General features: G+C 55.0%; 1 protein-coding gene across 19 annotated transcripts in view; it reads left to right on the forward strand.

The window, feature by feature from the left end:
* NFASC (neurofascin) overlaps nucleotides 1–17,131 on the forward strand; it is a 180,644-nt gene that overhangs the window by 152,083 nt on the left and 11,430 nt on the right. For 10 of the 19 annotated variants that reach the window (XM_081825069.1, XM_081825072.1, XM_081825073.1 and 7 more), the window contains 3 exons: nucleotides 5,132–5,317; nucleotides 8,856–8,972; nucleotides 10,245–10,397. The exons of 7 other annotated variants lie outside the window; for them this stretch is intronic. In XM_081825069.1, the coding sequence (XP_081681195.1) occupies nucleotides 5,132–5,317; nucleotides 8,856–8,972; nucleotides 10,245–10,397 (456 nt within the window). The remainder of the gene's footprint in view (nucleotides 1–5,131; nucleotides 5,318–8,855; nucleotides 8,973–10,244; nucleotides 10,398–17,131) is intronic. 2 more of the 19 variants (XM_081825075.1, XM_081825076.1) reach the window with 2 other exon arrangements.

Consider the following 17,131-nt stretch of genomic DNA (forward strand, 5'->3'; position numbering starts at 1 on the left):
GAAAGCATGCTCCAGACTTACCCTTTCAGGGGTTGGGAAGCCAGACTGTCAAGAGGGATGTATGCGGAGGACGGAACCAGAGGAGCTCAAACCCTCCCCCTCTTCCCTTCACATACTCTTGGCCCCCCTCGGATGGCTTAGGAGGGGCCCCCCCACACACATGGGCTCCAGACCTAGCCTCTGCACCTGCAGCTTTCTTGGAAGCTGAGTGATTCCTTCCCCGGACTGACCTGGGCCCTTGCCTAGTTTTGACATCTCGGAGAGATGAGGGTCTGCAGCCCTTGGGTGGCTGGCCGTGTCCCTTGAAGGAATCCTGTACCGTGAGTGGAGGCAGCTGGCTCCTGTCTTCTGGTCAGGCTGCCATCCCCTGAAAGGGTGACCTGTGGGTGAGCACACTGTGCAACACTGTGCATGTTGACCATGCATGCTGCATGGGGGCCCAGCACCAGCTCTGCCATCTACCATGGGTTCTGGTCAGTGACCGTGAGTGATCTTGTCCTTGGATAGGGCCAGGTGCTCCAGGACCTGGAGTCTTAGTGGGCACCATGGGCTGATTGTTCCCTCGCCCCTTAGAAACCCAGCTCCTCAGAGTCTTCAGCATGAACAGCCTCCACTCTCGGGGTCTGGGAGGTAAATGCATAGCAGAAGTGAGGAGTGGGCGGGCAGGTCCCGGCTTAGGAAATGGCCTGCTGATCACAGTCCTCTCAAGCCCTCATGTTGTGGGTTTGAGGACACCAAAGGGCGTGTCACCGCAGAAGACCTATCCTCAAGCTGGAGGTGCTATGCAGGGAACCCCAGGGTTCCTTCCCCTGTCCTCCTCTGACGCTGAGGGCAAGGCGCACCCTGGCAGAGCAAAGGCTAAGGGGCAGGGGATCACTAGAGCCTCCTGAAGCTCTAGGCAGCAGGGAGGACTGAGAAGCAGGTGAGGAACCGGGGGATTGGCTTGTGAAGATGACCGCCTGATCTGGTTTCCTCCTACCCCCATTTTAGGTTGATTCTATTTCTGTTGCACACCCTGCTTCCTTCAATTTGTGTTTGTGTTGCCAGATCTGTGGGTGGTGCGCAGTCATCATCCTTCCCTGTCCCCACCCCTCCAGCTCTCCATCCCCCCTCCACATCATCACCCAGGCTGGTGGGTCCCAGTGCCTCCCCACAGGGCCCGAACACCTCCGCTGGCATATGAGGTAGAGAGATGTCCTGGGCCTGGGAACCGTGGAGAAAGCCATCCTTGTACTCTGGGGGCTGCCCTGGCTTTCCGATGCAACTTGGCACGAGGGTCTCTTCTGGAACTATTCTAACAGGTGCTCAGGGTAGCCTAAGCAGGCTTAGTAAACATAGAAGGTAGAGACACAGGACACCAAGAGAATCCTCCGGAAGCTCATTGGTCAAGCAGCTCCCAGCCTGCCTCCCCCTTTCTGGCACTCTGGGACCCAAGGCAGGTGGGTCGGGTAGCAGGGAGTCCGCCTTGCTCAGCGAGCATCTGAGCCAGCCTGGGCTGCCCCTCTCATGAGTGGCACCTGTGAGGGAGAGGTGATCATTCCAAACCCCCCACCTTCTGCCGCCCATTTAGAAAAGATCCAGGCCCATCATGGCATGACCATGCGTGCACGGTCTCTGACCCTCCATCAAATGTGCTTCCTGGGCGCCAGCTTCCCTGTGACATGGTGGTAGAGGTACGGTGTACGTCTTTGTAAATGAGATGTGCTCGTGGCTTCGGCTCTTCTCAGCTGTAAATGCTCTAGAACCTTCTGCACAATCTGCAGATGCCAAGCAATGGAGCCCAGGTCCAACATTTCTGATGTGGGTCTGTTGTCCAGCCCACTGCTCCCTTCCCTCTCCTCTTCCCCGAGCCTGGGTGTTTTTTCCCCACACTACTCTGTTCACATTTAACCCACTGAAAATAATCCCTCTCGCGCACCCGTGTCTGTAGCCTCTCAGGATGGCTGCCCATCTGGCCTGGCCATCTGTGGTTTGGCCAGGGTAGTCCATGCGCCATGTGGCCATTTTTGGACTGAACCTTCCACCTTGGAATGTCTGGAAACTGCTGGCCTCCTCTGTGACTCAGATCGGCACATGTTTGCTGGGCAGCTCCGTGGCAAGTTCTGGGGTCAGGAAGATGAGTAAGACAAGACCTCTCTCCTCAATTTTCTCCATCTCTTCTGTGGTGTTCCCCGAAACTCTGGTGGCAAACCCTCAGCCACGGCTGGGGTGCCTTCCATTGTGCATGAGGTAACCCATTAGGCTGACATGGCTCTTGGGTAGGTGCTTCCAGCTCTAGGCCCACCCTGACCTACCCCCCCCCCACCCCCGGCTTCCTCTCAGTTGCCAGGCTGGTGCTCTCCATCGATCATTGACCAGGGTGGTTCTCCAGCCCATAATTCCTGCTTTAATTGGAGATGACATCCGAGCTCAGCGATGTGCCTGTCCAGCCTGTGGGCCTCTCTGTCTCTAAGCCCTTTGTCCCCTTCTGTCCTCTACCCAAACCCCGCCCCAGGGGATGAAATCCTCTGGGTCCCCTTTGACCTGAGCACCGGACAGTTTCCCCATGGAAACCTGCCTTCCCCTCTCGCCTATGTGAGCCTCCAACAACTCACTCCCCTGACTCAGAGCTTTTCCGTCTCGCCTCTGCCCTCCCTGTCTCCCAGTCTCCCTGTCTCTCTTGCCCTGTGCAGCCATGGGACAATAGACACAGCTAATGAGTGGGTCAGAGAGAGCATTGGTTTTCCATCTGTGACCTCAGCCAGCTGAGGCTGCCAGCTCCACAGTGACTCCAATGGGAGGACACTTGGGAAGCCACTCCTTGCCTCCTGTTCCCCTCTTACTGTAAGTACAGTAAGTCACCCTAACCTAGCCTCTCTTAGCATCTCTGTTCCCAGGGCTGTTCGCTGGAATGCGCAGGGAAGTGTGTGTGAGCCTAGCTGTGGGCCTGTGGGAGTGTAGTGTGTGCGTCTCTGCTTTACGAGAACCAAGGGGCATGTGAGAGCGTGTATAGCTTTGGGGGGAAATGCCACTGATTCTGGGGGCCCACAAAATGTAACACCACTGCCCAGGTGTACACTACACAGAGCGGGATGGTTTTAACTCAAAAAGAGTCCCCCCCCCCCCAAAGCTTTTTGATGATGCCTTTTAAATAGTCTTAGAATCTAAGGAGGGCCCTGTGAACATTGGACTTGCCAGAAATGATTAGAAAATACACCATTGTTAAGGAGCCAAGTCAGAGCAGGTCCTGCCCGCAGGTAGCCTCTCCAGAGTCCTTCCTGCAGCACAGAGCAGCATGGGAAAAGCCCATGTGTGTCCGTGGCCAAGGGAGCTGCAAGGGGCAGGCCTGGGAGAGAGCTGACCTTTGCCCTGTGGGTCTCTCTGGCTTTTCTGTGTGTTTGTCTGTCAGTCTTGGTGAATGGGATAGGTGGATTCCCTCGTGTGGAGCTTTTGTAGCACTGGGCTTTCCAGGCCTGGCGCCACCTTGGACTAATACATCCTTGAACAGTGACTTTGACAGGGAGAGTTGTCCCCACCCCACACCTTCCTGATGTCTGCATTGACTGGGGCATAGGGACTAGAGCGTGGTCTGCTTTGACCCTGCGCAGGAATGTTTGGAATGCATGGGACAAGGCTGGCTACCCAGTGTGACTTCTGTGGTCAGCACCCTCAGGGTCTAGTACCGCCTCTGATCTTGCAACTAGGGAAGTGGCTGGGATCCCAGAACACTCCCTCCTTCTCTGTGGAGACTTGTAATATTGGAGACCCAGGGGAGTGAAAGGGCTTTTGTTGGTCAGGCTCTTACTGAAAAGGCCTCGGATCTCTTCATTCCCCCCCTGAGAAAGCTCTCTGGCTCCCTCCCTGCCCTGGCCCCCTTCTGGGCGGTGGGGATCTTATCTTCCTAAACTTCTGGAGCTTTGAGATGGGGCTGGGATGTGGCTATTCCTCAGGGGTTTACAAGTATCTTCTTATGTCTTAACGTCCCTGCCTTCTGCCCCATAAAGTGGACCATGATCAGATGACAGGAGATGGCAAGGGAAGAGGGGCTCTGCCTCTCTCAGATTTGCCCCCATCTTTCTCATCCTCTCGGCTTTTGGTAATAATGGAACTAGAGAGTAGTAGGGCCACCCTCGGTTAGCTTCCACGACCCTTCTGTAGAAGGAAATCGGGCCTGTGGGGACAGTGTCACACGGATAGACTTAGCCCCGCAGGGCTGACTGACACCCCGGGTAGCTTTGGGTGGGAGACGAGAATGTGAGAGAGGGCACAGATTTTTAACGAATCTCCCTGAAGACTTATGCAACAAAGAGGCCCACAAATGTGTGTCACTTGCGTCCTGGGATTTCTCCAGCTACCGAGCACAGAGTACGCTGTGACTGCATTAGTGCCCATCCCACATCTTAACGTGAAGGGAAAGGACTTGGGGCTCCTGGAGCCCAGATGTCCTCAGAAGAGAGGAGTTAGGGTGGAGTGGGGTAATTGCAGGAAGGAGCATCACCGGGCAGGGAAGAAGGGAGGAGAGGCAGGGCCATGGACAAGAGATGAGAGCCTGGGGACGGGCAGACAGTGAGACAGGAGACACAGACCCCGCTGGGAGGCTGACCCACAGAGTGGGGACTCTTCTCGCTCTGTCGTTGGGTTTGGGGGTGTTAGAACTCAAACAGCTGTGAGAAAGGGTACTTTTGGAGGGAATGGCTGGGAATGGGAGTCTCTCCAGTGCTCCTGCAGGACACAGCCACCACCTGCCCCCCTCCAAGGCGGGAGCTCCAGGGCCGGACCCAGGCGCTGCTGACTGGCCTGTGTCTGGGTGGTGCTGGTCGGGGACCCCATGCCGTCCCTGGGGCCTGAGCGATTCGGGGTGGGTCCTTCCCCATCCTCATCCTCACTGTGGGCGGGGTGCATGCTGGGTGCTTCGAGCCACACAGACCATGAGAAGAAAATGAAACACACACAGGGCTTCATTCTCTTCCTGGCCCATGGCTGTGTTCTCTCACTGTGACCCGTCCGACCCGGTCCGTCACGCTGGGGGAGGCTTCTGGTCCCTGAGCCCCATCGCCTCCCCGGGGCTGCCTGCCTTGCACGCGGGGCCGCGAGGCCAGGCTGGGGGACGCCCGGACCGACCGGACGCGGCTGTTTTACATTTCCCTCCCAGCTCCTCCCACGTCGCCCCCGACCACGGTGGGTGCCACAGGCGCCCCCGCTGCCACCACCGAAGCCACAACAGTCCCCACCACCCCAAGTGTCGCACCTACCACCGTGGCCACGACTACAACCACTGCTGCTGCCACCACGGAGAGGCCTCCCACCACCACCTCCGGGACTAAGATGCCCGAATCCGGTACTGCCCACTGTCCCTGCGCCCCGTCCCTCCGCCGAGGCCCCCGCGTACGAGGGCGGGTCTGGGGTGCCGTTGGCCGACACCTCCCGTTGTTTCTAGCTGGAGAGCGCACAGGGGTTCTCAGTCCGGGAGCCTGGGGGCACGGAGCACCCCCTAGGCGCTCTCCACCTTGGGTGGCCCTCAATGGCTCCACAGCCGTGTTCTGGCCTCAGATCCTTGGTGACAGAGGCCCACCCTCCTCAGGCGGGACCCCTGGGTCCCGGATGGGAGGGCTGCCTCCACCTCCATGCGGAGCAGCGGCTCGGGGCTGAGCACTCCGGAAGGGAGAGAGCGTGGGCAAGGGCAGGGGCCTGACCCTGGATAGTTGGCCTGAGAGGGCTTCCCGCCCTGGCCATGTCACTTCCAGCCCTGCAACATAGAGGAGAGGGGAGTGGTCGGCCCCGCCGGGCAGCTCTGTTCCCAGAGCCCTGCTCTTCCCTCACCCCTCTCCCAACAAAGCACATTTACAGCCCTCCCCCTTTTTTTTTAAAGAAGAGCTTCCAGGAAAGAGCATTGCTAGGGAGGCCCATAATGCCGGAGGGTGCTCTGTCCCTCTTCCCATTTGCATTCCCCACACCCCCAGATGCACACATGGAGGGAGAATCGCAGCCTTTCTCGGGGCCCCTGGTAAGAAATGATTCCAGGCTGGCCTGCTAAGCCCACAAAATGTGCTGTTCCTCCATCCTGCAGCCAGGCCGGGAAGCTCGGTTCTTCCAGCATGAGGACAACCCCTCAGGAATCCAGCCATACTTCTAAGAACCAAGCATCAAACACTCTTTCATTACCATCCAGGGGAGGGCCTCTAGCTTGCAGAGCCCACAGGCCAGCTGTAGAGTCAGCATGATGCAGCTGACAGGGCAGGCAGGAAGCACCCAGAACCCTCCGCCGGCAGCTGTAGGGTGGTAGGCCCCCACTGTGTCCTGGGCAAGTCCCTTTACCTTCCGGGGCCTCACTTCTCAGCACCTCAGTGAGGATGGAGGCTTGATGCACGTGTGAGTATCATCTTGAATTCAGTTACATGGAGATACATGAGCCCTGAGGGGACACATAACTGACACTGTGTTCTTCAAGCCTTGAAAACACCGATTTGCTTTAAAGATACAATATCTAGAATTTAAACAATATGGGCTTTAGGAAGACATTGGCTGAGGAGGAAGCCTGGCAGGCTATTAGAAGCTGCCACCAGTAGTTTGGTGATGGGTGTTCTTTGGGGCCACAGGGAGGCATCTTTACCTTATAACAGAGCTCTGTGTCCCCATGGATGCTGTGAGGTCACAGAGGAGATGCACAAAGGATGAAGAAGGGACTGGATCTTGCTCCCCAGCAGAGTTACTTGCCCTCTGGAGAGGTCGGCCTTGCTGCCACATAGGACTAACCCCATGGACTCTCATGTGCAACTTCTAACTGCCCAAGACACCGTGGAGGACCTGCCCGTGCCCCTGAACTTATCCTTAGAGCCTGGGGACACCCCTCAAACGTCCTCACTTCCCTTAATGCAGCAGAGTGGCTCTGTCATCCATGATTTTTTAAATGATCGTTCATCTTTATCATGTCTTATGCCTTAGGACCACATTTCCTAAGTTTACTTTTTTCAGGGTGAAATGGGACTTTTTATTTGTCCTTAACTTGTTTCTTTCAGATTTCAAGGGATAACCCCTAATTCTCCCATTCCAGGACTCGGCAGAACAATCCATACTTCCTCTCACACTTTCTGTTCTTTATAGCAATTGATAGCCCTCCTTCCTGGTTTTTCTCTTTGAACATTTTCTTGAGCGGTCGATATCTAGGTCTCTCTACATGGCACTGCCTTCCCCCAGCTCTCACCTCTAAGTCTTTTGCTTCCCCATCACTTCACCTTTTCTAGCAGTGCCCCAATCTCCACTACCTTTGAGACCCTCAGATTTGGGTCAGTATTGTATTGGTGGCCAAACTGTTTAAACCCAAATTCTCTGGCTATTTCCAGGCCCCAGAGCTGAGGAGGAAGAAGCTCAAGTTCCCAAATCATGAGTTCTCCTAGTTCATTCCCACTCGCAAGAACCATGAGATTCCAAGGAGCTGGGATTTGGGGTGGCTAAAAGCCACCAGTACAATGGAGACCCCAGGCAGATAAGTAAAGAAGCCTGTGTTCTGCCCTTCCCACAGAGAATGCCCCATGGCGCCATCAGTGGAGTCTCTTTCTTGGCCCCTCACCTAACATGAATCATACTCACCTGGGGCAACCGGCAACTGACAAGGTTGTAGTAGAGAAGGCACTTCTTTGAAGTGAAGACCAGGAGATCTTTTATCACTTCCCAGCCCTGCAGACTCAGTCACATGTCAAATAGATAATGAATAAATGCATCACCAACGTACTCTATTCATTTATTTTTGACAAGTGAGTTGGTGACAGTGCCCCCTTGAATGCTAATAAAATATACAGGAGCCACACTTGTAAAGTCTTTGAAATATAAGGCTTCATGCTAGTACTCCACTATTAAATCTTTGCTGGGAAATGGGGTAATCAGACTGCTGGGACTCGTGAAAAATGATTACGTTTGAAGATTAGTGCCACTCTCCTGTCCACAGGCTATGGTTTCAGACAGTGCTGTGGCTTTGATAAAGTAGTTCCCAGCTCGTAGGCACTAGATAATTAATGTCTTCCGTATTACATGGAGATCAAGCCTCAAAGACAATTTAGTGCTGAGAAGCCAAAAGAACTGGATTCTTCTGGTGTCTGAACCTTCGAGGGTGGGGGACCAAGAAGGAGTTACCTTCTTTGGGTCCCACCTAGCCCAGGAGAGGGAGAAGAAGGGTTCATAACTCTCCTCTCTACTTGGGACCCTGGGGTTGTAGACCCCAAGTCCCCTCAGAGAGTCCAAGGCCATGTTCCACATAATCCAAGATCTTGCTGACCAAGAAGGACCACAGGGACTCCAGAGACACCCGTCTGGGTTACTGTTCTCCTCCAGTGTCAGGAGCCCCGTAAAGCTCTCCGACGTTTGGTCCCGCCCTTCCTACACATCACGACTCTCGAGGGCCTTTGGAAGATCCCTCTCTCCTTCCTGTAGAATGTCTGTGGTTGAAGGGAATGAGGCTGGCACATCTCTCGCCCTCGGTCTGTATGCTGGCCAACGGGGCTTTCTCCGGGTTCCTTCCGCCGCCCCATTCCGATCCATGACAAGGGATCTAAAAAGGGAAAGAGCCCAGGTTCGAGCCCCCGGTGGCATAGGTCGAAACCCACTCTTTCGTTCCTGCCCCTACCTGCGTGGACACACAGACCGACTCCAGGTCTCCCGCACTCACAGGTCCTCCTGACTGCACCCGCTCGTACCTGGGTGGCGACCTCTGGCCTGGCCACCGAGGCTGCAGCCTGGAGCTCTGTCGGGCCCTGTGCACAGCCTCTTCTGAGTCCTCCCTTTCCGAGCTGCGCACGTGTATATATATGTGTGTGTGCACGTGTGTGTGTCTCTAGAGCTGCCTCCCTCCTCACCACTAACCCCTCTTCTAACCTGCCCACCAGCCCCCGACAGGCAGTCCATATGGAACGTCACGGTGCTCCCCAACAGTAAATGGGCCAACATCACCTGGAAGCACAATTTCGGGCCCGGAACTGACTTTGTGGTTGAGTACACCGACAGTAAGCATTGCTGAGCGGTGGGGGGGGGCGGTGGCAGCAGCTGCGGCGGGTAGTGTAGATGCCATTAGAGAGATCCTGCGAACTCCCCCAGGCTCCGAGGGGCCTGTTAGCCCGGCTTAATTATGACTTAATGAAATCGATACGCGCTCCGGCGGCAGTGGGGTAGGAAGAGCAGCTGAGAGAGAAGGAAGAGGGCTTCTGAAGCTATTAGTGGAGGTCTAGGGTTGCATGTGCTGGGGAGGACCTGGGTTATGGGGCCCTGCGTCTGCTTCCTGCCCAGGATGAGGGTTCTGAAAGCACCACCACTCCCTGCCCCCCAGCCATGAGCCAAACCTCACTTCTGCCTGGATTTCCTTAACTCACAATCCATGTTTCTGGTGTCTCCACTAGGCAGGCTAGGCCAGTTCAGACTTTTGAGTATAGCTGCGCTTTGCTCACAGAGGAATACCAGTGGCCTCCCATCCAAGGCACTGACCGGGGCCACTTTGTCGCAGAGAGCGGGTGGCTGGAGCTGAGCTGTTCACTCTTTATTGGATCTTAGGATCAAGGGTACATATTTATCAGACTGTAGAGTGTGGTCAAGATATCTGCCTTCTTTGAGGGAAGGGCCCTGCCCCTGAAGATTCAGACCCACTATGGTGTTATCCTTAGCAATGAATGAAACCAGCTCACCCAGCCAGGAGATCCGCCTGGGTGAGCTCCCCGAAGATCTGTAAGGAAAGAGCAAAGCCGACTGTCAGTCCTCTGTGGTTGGAGGGGTTCACATCCATAGAATCGGCACCCCGATTTTGGTCCTTGCTATTGCAGCTTCCTGCAGCCACCTGTACCCCGCACCCCAGAGGCCAGGGTTCTGGCCTCTCCTGATGTGTGAATCCTCCACACAGCGAGAAAAGACAGGGGAAACCAGGAGTGAGAGCCAAGAAGTGGAGTCCTGCCTCACCTCCATTCACCAGGAGGGATGCTGAGTGGCTCTCAGACCCTCGCCGGGAAAGCTCCCACCCAGGAAGTAGGTCATAGTGTTTAGTGTTTAAGACTGTAGTGAGGAAAGAAAGCCTGGGGAGAGAGAAGAGCGCCCTTGGCGGGAAGGCTGCTGTGTGGGAGAGTCGGCACCGCATGGAAGGGCTGGTGGAGCTGTCCAGCGACCTCCTGGTCTGCGCAGCGGCCTGGCCCTCCCCCCATGCTTCTGCCCTTGACCGCTGACCAGGAACCCAAGCACTGCCTCTCCAGCTCCTCGTGCCTGGCCCTAGGCTGACTGAGGTTTCTGTTCCCCAGGCAACCATACGAAAAAAACTGTCCCCGTTAAGGCCCAGGCCCAGCCTGTACGGCTGACAGACCTCTATCCCGGGATGACATACACGTTGCGCGTTTATTCCCGGGACAACGAGGGCATCAGCAGTACCATCATCACCTTTATGACCAGTACAGGTGAGAGGGGGTCTGGCCTGGCCACCCCCTGCAAGCATGGGGCATTTCATTCCATTCTCAGCTTCCTGCTTGTCTCTCCTCCTTTGAAAGAAGACTCATCCCACCCATTCCCCACCTTGCATGGCGTGTCTCGACTCTTATTATACGTCAGTCCACAGCTCCCAGGAAGCCAAGAGGAGCCAGGGCGCATGCACAGTGACGAGGAAGCACCCTTCTGACCCCGAGGCGTGCGTGGGGAGTTCGAAGGAAATAGGATTGTAGGCTGAGGACGGAGGAGGCGCCTGGCCCTCCTCGCTGTGCGTAAAACAAAAGGGCTTGGCACAGGTGCAAACTTGGGCCCTGTGTGTGGGTCTGGGGGCTGGAGGAGCGCAGGGCAGCCTGCCCCGTGTGCACAGGACCTTGCTTCCTCACGTGGCATTAAGAGATAGGGCCATCCAAGGGTCTCGACCTAGAAATCTTCCCAGCATCGGCATGTATATCCCTGCCTTGCCACTGTCATCTGTTAAAAAAACTCCAAGGTGTGTGACACAAGTTGTTGGGGGCTTTCTTTTGGCTTAATTTTTATCCCAAGTTTGCCGTGGCTTCAAAGTAGTTGATCTTCATCGAGTTGGGGGAGAGGAGGAAGCTCTCCAGTAGGAGCAGAGTTCTGGCTCGAAAGGGACTTCAGCTGTCGCTAGAGAAGCAACCTCAGCGTGCCAAAGGAATAGGCCAGCAGGGGCTCCGGAAACGGGAGAAGGTCAGGTTGGGCAGGCAGCTTGGAGACTTGAGGGCACCTGCTCATGTGTTCGTATGTATCTTCACAGTCGGCCAGGCAGGTGGCCATGCTAAGCCCTGGGGCCAAGGGCGAGTGTTGGGGAAAGAGCCAGAGAGAGAAAAGGACCAGTCCCTGCCCCCAGGATGTCCTGATCAGATGCGGGTTAGTAGACACACGCATAGAGAAAAAAACCACACAGTGATTTATATGGCATTCTGAATGTTGACTGAAATATTCATCGCTCTTCCTGCGCCTGGCCAGGCTCATCCTGGTAGGCTGCACCTTAAGAGTCACTACCCATCTGTACAAATGTCTCACTCCACCCCTTCTGGCCTGGTCCCTCCTGTCTGGACGTCCTGTCCTCGCCCCGTGCCTCCACCTCTACTGCCCATGCCCAGGCTGTCGAGACGCAGGGAGTCTGAGAGTCCAGCTGCCTGCTTGAGGCCAGCCCAGCCAACTCAGGCAAGACATCTGAGCAAGTGGCCTGGCCAGCGTGGGAGCCAGGCAAGGAACTGGACAGTTGATCGAGCAGAGCAGGTGGCTCGACTCTGTCTGACCCAGTCAGGATCCCAAGCTGTTGCTTATCGGTGCGTGCATTTGAGTTTGCTTCATTATCAACCTGAGTCCAGCACAGAGGCAGGAAGCATAGATAAGATCCCAGGCTAGAGCCCCCTCCTAGGGAATGCTACAAAAGCCAGGGCAGCCTGCTTCCAGAATTTGACTTCTCCCAGCGCTAAGTCCTGGGGCTGTGAGTGAGGGGTGCGGAGAAAGAGCCAGAGAGGAAAGGACCAGGCCCTGCCCTCGGGGACATCCCAATCTGCTTCCCCATATAAAACATGAGGTACAGGGGGGAAAAAAAAAGAAAAGAAAAATAAGACGACTGATAATACACTTCTGAACATTGACTCAGTGTCCTTTTCTCTTTTCCTGTGGTTGTTCTGGAGACACTCTTCCTGATAGATTGCTTTCAGAGTGAGTGAGTTTTCCCAGATTCCTCTCCGTGCAAGCTGGGGTGAGCAGGTTTGCAACCCTAGCCCTGAGTACATATTGCTCATTGACGTCGCTGGCTGGCTAGAAATTACTATGTGCAAACCACAGAGGGAAAGGAAATATTTTCACTTTCTGAAGTTTGTGTGTTTCTGGATTCTTTGAAAATGCACGCTGTGTATCCTGTGGGTGGACTCCCGAGCCAAGTTCACAAGATCCCCTAGGTCCCAGAGTCTCATCACAGCAAGAGTTTATGAGCATCTCTGGGTCCAACCCAGAGGTCATTTAGGTGACCACAGGCCATCACTTTAGTCCACAGACTCAAACATGCGGCAGTGGTTCAGGGGGGATATGGAAGAAAACCACTAGGAATGCTAACCAGCTCCCTGACCCTCAGCGGGAAGATCCCACATGGAAAGTTAATCACCTCTTTGAAGCTTTTGAAGGCAAAGAGACCCAAGGGGCCACAAACACATAACTCTGGACTCCAGAGGCTCGCCAGCTCTTCTGTCCTGGGGTGGGCGGGATGGGGCCAGGCGGCAGCAGGGAGGTGCTGACGGTGGGCCAACAGGACAGACTGCGAACTGCCTCAGACCTCAGGAAAGCGGGAGGAGGGACATTAGGGGACCTCCCCGTAGTCAGCCTCTGTCGGTTGTGTTTGGAAGAATCCCACCATGGGGCACGGTGGTGATGCAGAGGCTTCAGATGGTGCCTCTAAGAGCAGCTAAGCCCAAATGCATCTGAAGGAAGTCCACCCCTGTTCTGCGTGTTCATCTACCCTTATTTCTGAAATGGAATTCTTCTGCGGACTTTGAGTCACTCGCCTTTGAGTCATGAGAACTGCCTGCCTTGCACATGAATGGCCCATTTCTGAGCAGTGTTGCAGGCTGTGGTGTGTGGGAGGCACAGAAAATATGGCCTCTGGTCGGGAGTAAGAGGCATTTGGACCTGAGTTTGCCAGGCCTTGTGGGCCGGAGGAGCGGGTGCTGTTCTGCTCCCCATTCCAGTGGAAGGTGGCGAGTGTAAATGCACCCCAGTCTTTGAATGTTGTCATTACTGTCTCCATTAGGAATCTTGAAACATGTTGAGCAGATCGATTAAGAATGATGTTGGCAGACAAATGTAATGCGCTTAAGCCTCACTGCAAGGCCTTCCGCCTCTCAGGGTCCACTCTGTCGGGTCACGTTGTGAGTGAGATCATCTTGTCCTAAATTGCTTTTGGTTCTTGAGAAACTAAGTCATTTTGTTGGAGTATGGTTGAGCTCACCTCACCCCAGATCCCACCTGGTTTGGGTTTAGGTTTTGGTTTTTATTGACATATCATTGACATACAACATTGTATTAGTTTCAGGTGTACAACATAATGATTTGATATATGTATATATTGCAAAGCCATGGCCATGAGAAGTTTAGTTAACAACCAGCACCACACGTAGTTACAAAACCCACTTGGATCTGAACAGCCTTCTGGGTCCAGAACATTCTTTGAACCTTTTTGGTAAGGACTGAAGGTAACATCTGAGCTTCAGGTGCTGTCAGGAATGGAGAGCTACATTCATTTTCCGGATTGCCCATATGGCCGCTCTCCCTGGGGTTGTGACTTCCTGTCCCAAGAGAAAGGGAGTCTCGGGGAGATGGCTTGTCAGGACATATCAGAACAAGAACATCAGGAAGATGGTAGTGGAGAAAACAAACTGTTCTGCTTGTCAGGACATATCAGAACAAGAACATCAGGAAGATGGTAGTGGAGAAAACAAACTGTTCTGCAGAAGGTGGGAACCACCATCCAAACTCCAGTTGTGGCGCATGGTCAAGCCAATCTCCCTGTGACCCCGGCAAGTATCCCAAATTAACCATATTGAATGAGGATTAAACTGATCTTTAATAAGTAGTCACTGCCTGCTTGCTATGGGACCAGCATCGTACTAAGCACTAGGGGGCCCAAAGACTCCCCTGTTCTCAAGCCTTTAATAGTATCATTAAAAATCCAGACCCAGGAAACAGAGCGATTGAATGTTACATTTCACAGAGTAAACGGGTAGAATCGGACTTCTGAGATTGGTGTGAGCTGGAGGAGTGGGAGATTCAGGAAGGAGGAGTGGAGTGTGGAGGTGGAGAGCAAGAAGGGCGGCAGGCCAGGCTCTCTTGGGCACGGGGGAGGGGGGAGTGCAGGGAGGGGACGCGCAGAGCACCTGGAAGGCCAGGCATGATGGGAGGTGTCCTGAGAGCATAATGACATGATGTGCCATTGTATCCCTGGGACCTGATAGACCCGGGGTGAGGAGGGGACCCCTCTAGCCTGGAGCAATGGGGCAAATATGAAGGACACTGGAAGGAGAAAGGATAAGCCTTAGGGATGGCAGGAATGGGGAAGCCACTGGCGGGAGTGGAGAGCATCGAGGGGCAGGAAGACATGGGTTGAATTTCAAGCAGATGGACCATCCAAGGAGATGTTAGGATGTTGGCTGGGAACACTGGGCTTACAGCTGCGGACGTGGCTGGAGGGACAATGCGAGATGAGTAAAGGGATTGCCGGTTGGAAAGTCAGGCCTGGAGGACAGGGGAAGGTAGGAGCCAAGGAGGTAGAGGCAGGTTTGGGAAAGACCCACTCCATGGTGGTAGTTGCTGAGTAGAGGGAGGCTTGAGGTTGGCCTGACGGGATTGGAGGAAGGAGTTGATGGGACCCGGAGACCATGGAAGATGAAGGAGTTCACCTAGAAAAGGACAGTGCCTGAGCTAGAGCTGAAAAGTCTGGTGGGTTCCTCCAGGGTTTTTGTTTTAAGATCCAGGAAGCTTCAATGTGTTTAATAGCAGGAGGGAGGAGAAAGCAAAGAGGAAGACTCTGGAGGGTGTGAGATCCTTCTAGGACTGAGCCCCCCTAGGAGCGGCGAGCTGCTGCCACTGCTCTGGAGGCAGGGACAGCTGTGGAGGCTGTGAGGTTTCAGCGGTCACACTGATGTCGCCGGCATGGGGAAAGGATGGCGTGGAGCAGCATGAGAGGGAGCAACAGTTTGGGGGTCAGGTAGAGGGGAGCGGAGGGATTGCGAGGCAGCAGCAGAGGTCCAGTTGAGGTGCACATAGCTTACCAGCTCTGTGACCTTGAGCAAATCACATAAACTCTCTGTGCCTCAGTTATCTCATCTGTAAAATGGGGATGATAAAGCCTTCCGGCTTCCGGCTGAGAATGAGTGCTAGGAGAAAGGGGAATGAGAGCCCTCAGAGGGTGGCTGGTTGGGGGAGAGGGCTTTGGCTTTAGCTGAGAAGGTCTGGGGAGGGGGGCGGGATGTTGACTGAGGCGGCCATCTGAAGGAAGAGCTGCACATGTAAAGGCCTGAGGTAGGGCCGTGGGCGGCCAGTGTGGCTGGAGGAGAGAGGGAGGGAGACAGGCCTAGAGAAGTGTCCGGGGCCAGCTCGGGTGGGGCCTGCCAGGACAGGATAGGAAGGTAGGTGTTTCCCCAGTAGCAGTGGGCAGTGTTGGAGGGTTGGAGCGAGGAAGTAATTTGCTCGTATGTGGGGTTCTGGGAGGATCTCTGTGACACTGTCCAGGGAACGGCCTGCAGGAGCAGGAGTGCGGGGGATGGGATTCCTCCCACAACATCCACAGATCGGGTGAGCACAACCAGGGCAGAGAGCACGAAAGCCTTTGCTCATCAGTCTTCCCCATTTGTCCAGACCCTTCCTGGTGCCGCGCCCTTGCCTAGGTACAGAGAAGGCTATAAAGACAGTTTCTCTGTCCAAGAAGAGCAAAGGGTAAGATTGCACCCAGACACCTGCCCCATAAAAAGGGCATGGGATAAAGACCCTGGGGCACGAGGGCTCCGGGTCACCCCTCTGTTCCTTGTGCTCCCCTCAACCCCGGGAGGAGGCCCTGTGCTTGGCTTGGGCTGTGTGGGCTCTCTGGGACCCTGCTGTCGACTGGCACTCTGAGATGCCCCTTGGCACACTCGGAGGGCTCCGGGGTTACTTTGGGTCTGCTCAGGGTGGCTTGGATCCTGCCTCTCCTCCCAAGTCTTGGTTCCCATGGCAGACTGGGTTTCAAGAGTGGGTGCTTGTGTTCTCTAGTCCATAGAAAGAAGAGTAAGGGGGTCCTGCCCACTCCACACCCCTTCCCAAACCCTAATGCCAACCATTGGGACATCCAGGACACCGTCAGATGGCAGCTGAGCTCTTGTCCTCTAGGCCCACTCACATGCCCCTTGAATTGTGAAGGGGTCTGCTCAGGGTGAGACATGTCTTCATGCGCTCCCTGCGGGGCTAGGGAGGGACTCACAGTCACAGGGGTGTGGGGTCTCCACGCGTGAAAGTGGTCTGAAGTGGCATGGGGTGCGCTGAAGGCCTGGCCCCAGCCCATCTGGGGGTACCCGTGCAGGGACTGTCTCTGCTGTAGGGGAGCACACAATCCAGTTGGGGAAATGTGAGAAAGCACAGGGCATTCTGGAACAACACCCTGCCCAGGACCCACGGCCAGGAGACCTGGTTGGTTTCGGGGCTATATTGGTGGGAAGGGTTGCTTTTCAGAGCCTGTGCAGGCCTGTGAAGGTGTTCTTAGAACAGGTTTTTGCATTGTAACCACGGCCCCCATTCCCTGATGGGTAGCAGAGTCCCATTTCCTCACCCCAGGCTCACTGATGGGGAACTGTACCTCCAGGGCCAATCCCTGGCCTTCCCTCCATCCCCACCAGGCTGTGACCAGCCGTCTGGTTTGCAAGAATGCCATGCCCCATCCTTAGGAAACTTCCCCTTCCTAAAGGACCTGTTCAGCCTTCTGCTGCTTATTCTGCTCCCTATATCCCTTTCCTGTGCCTCTTTTCTGACCTCTGGAACTTGGCTCTTTAATTATTTTCTCTTTGTCCCTGTAGCGGGGTGGTTCGGGCCAGAGGGCTGCTAGGTAGTAGCATAAGGCTCAAGGAGGAACATCGACATGAAATAGCCATTCTTCCCCCCACGTCTCCCTCCTCACCTCCGCCCGTGGGAAATCACTTGTGTGTTTGCT

The sequence above is a fragment of the Leptonychotes weddellii genome, chromosome 6 (assembly GCF_054177405.1).
Source record: "Leptonychotes weddellii isolate Sample4059 chromosome 6, ASM5417740v2, whole genome shotgun sequence".
Taxonomy (NCBI): Eukaryota; Metazoa; Chordata; class Mammalia; order Carnivora; family Phocidae; genus Leptonychotes; species Leptonychotes weddellii.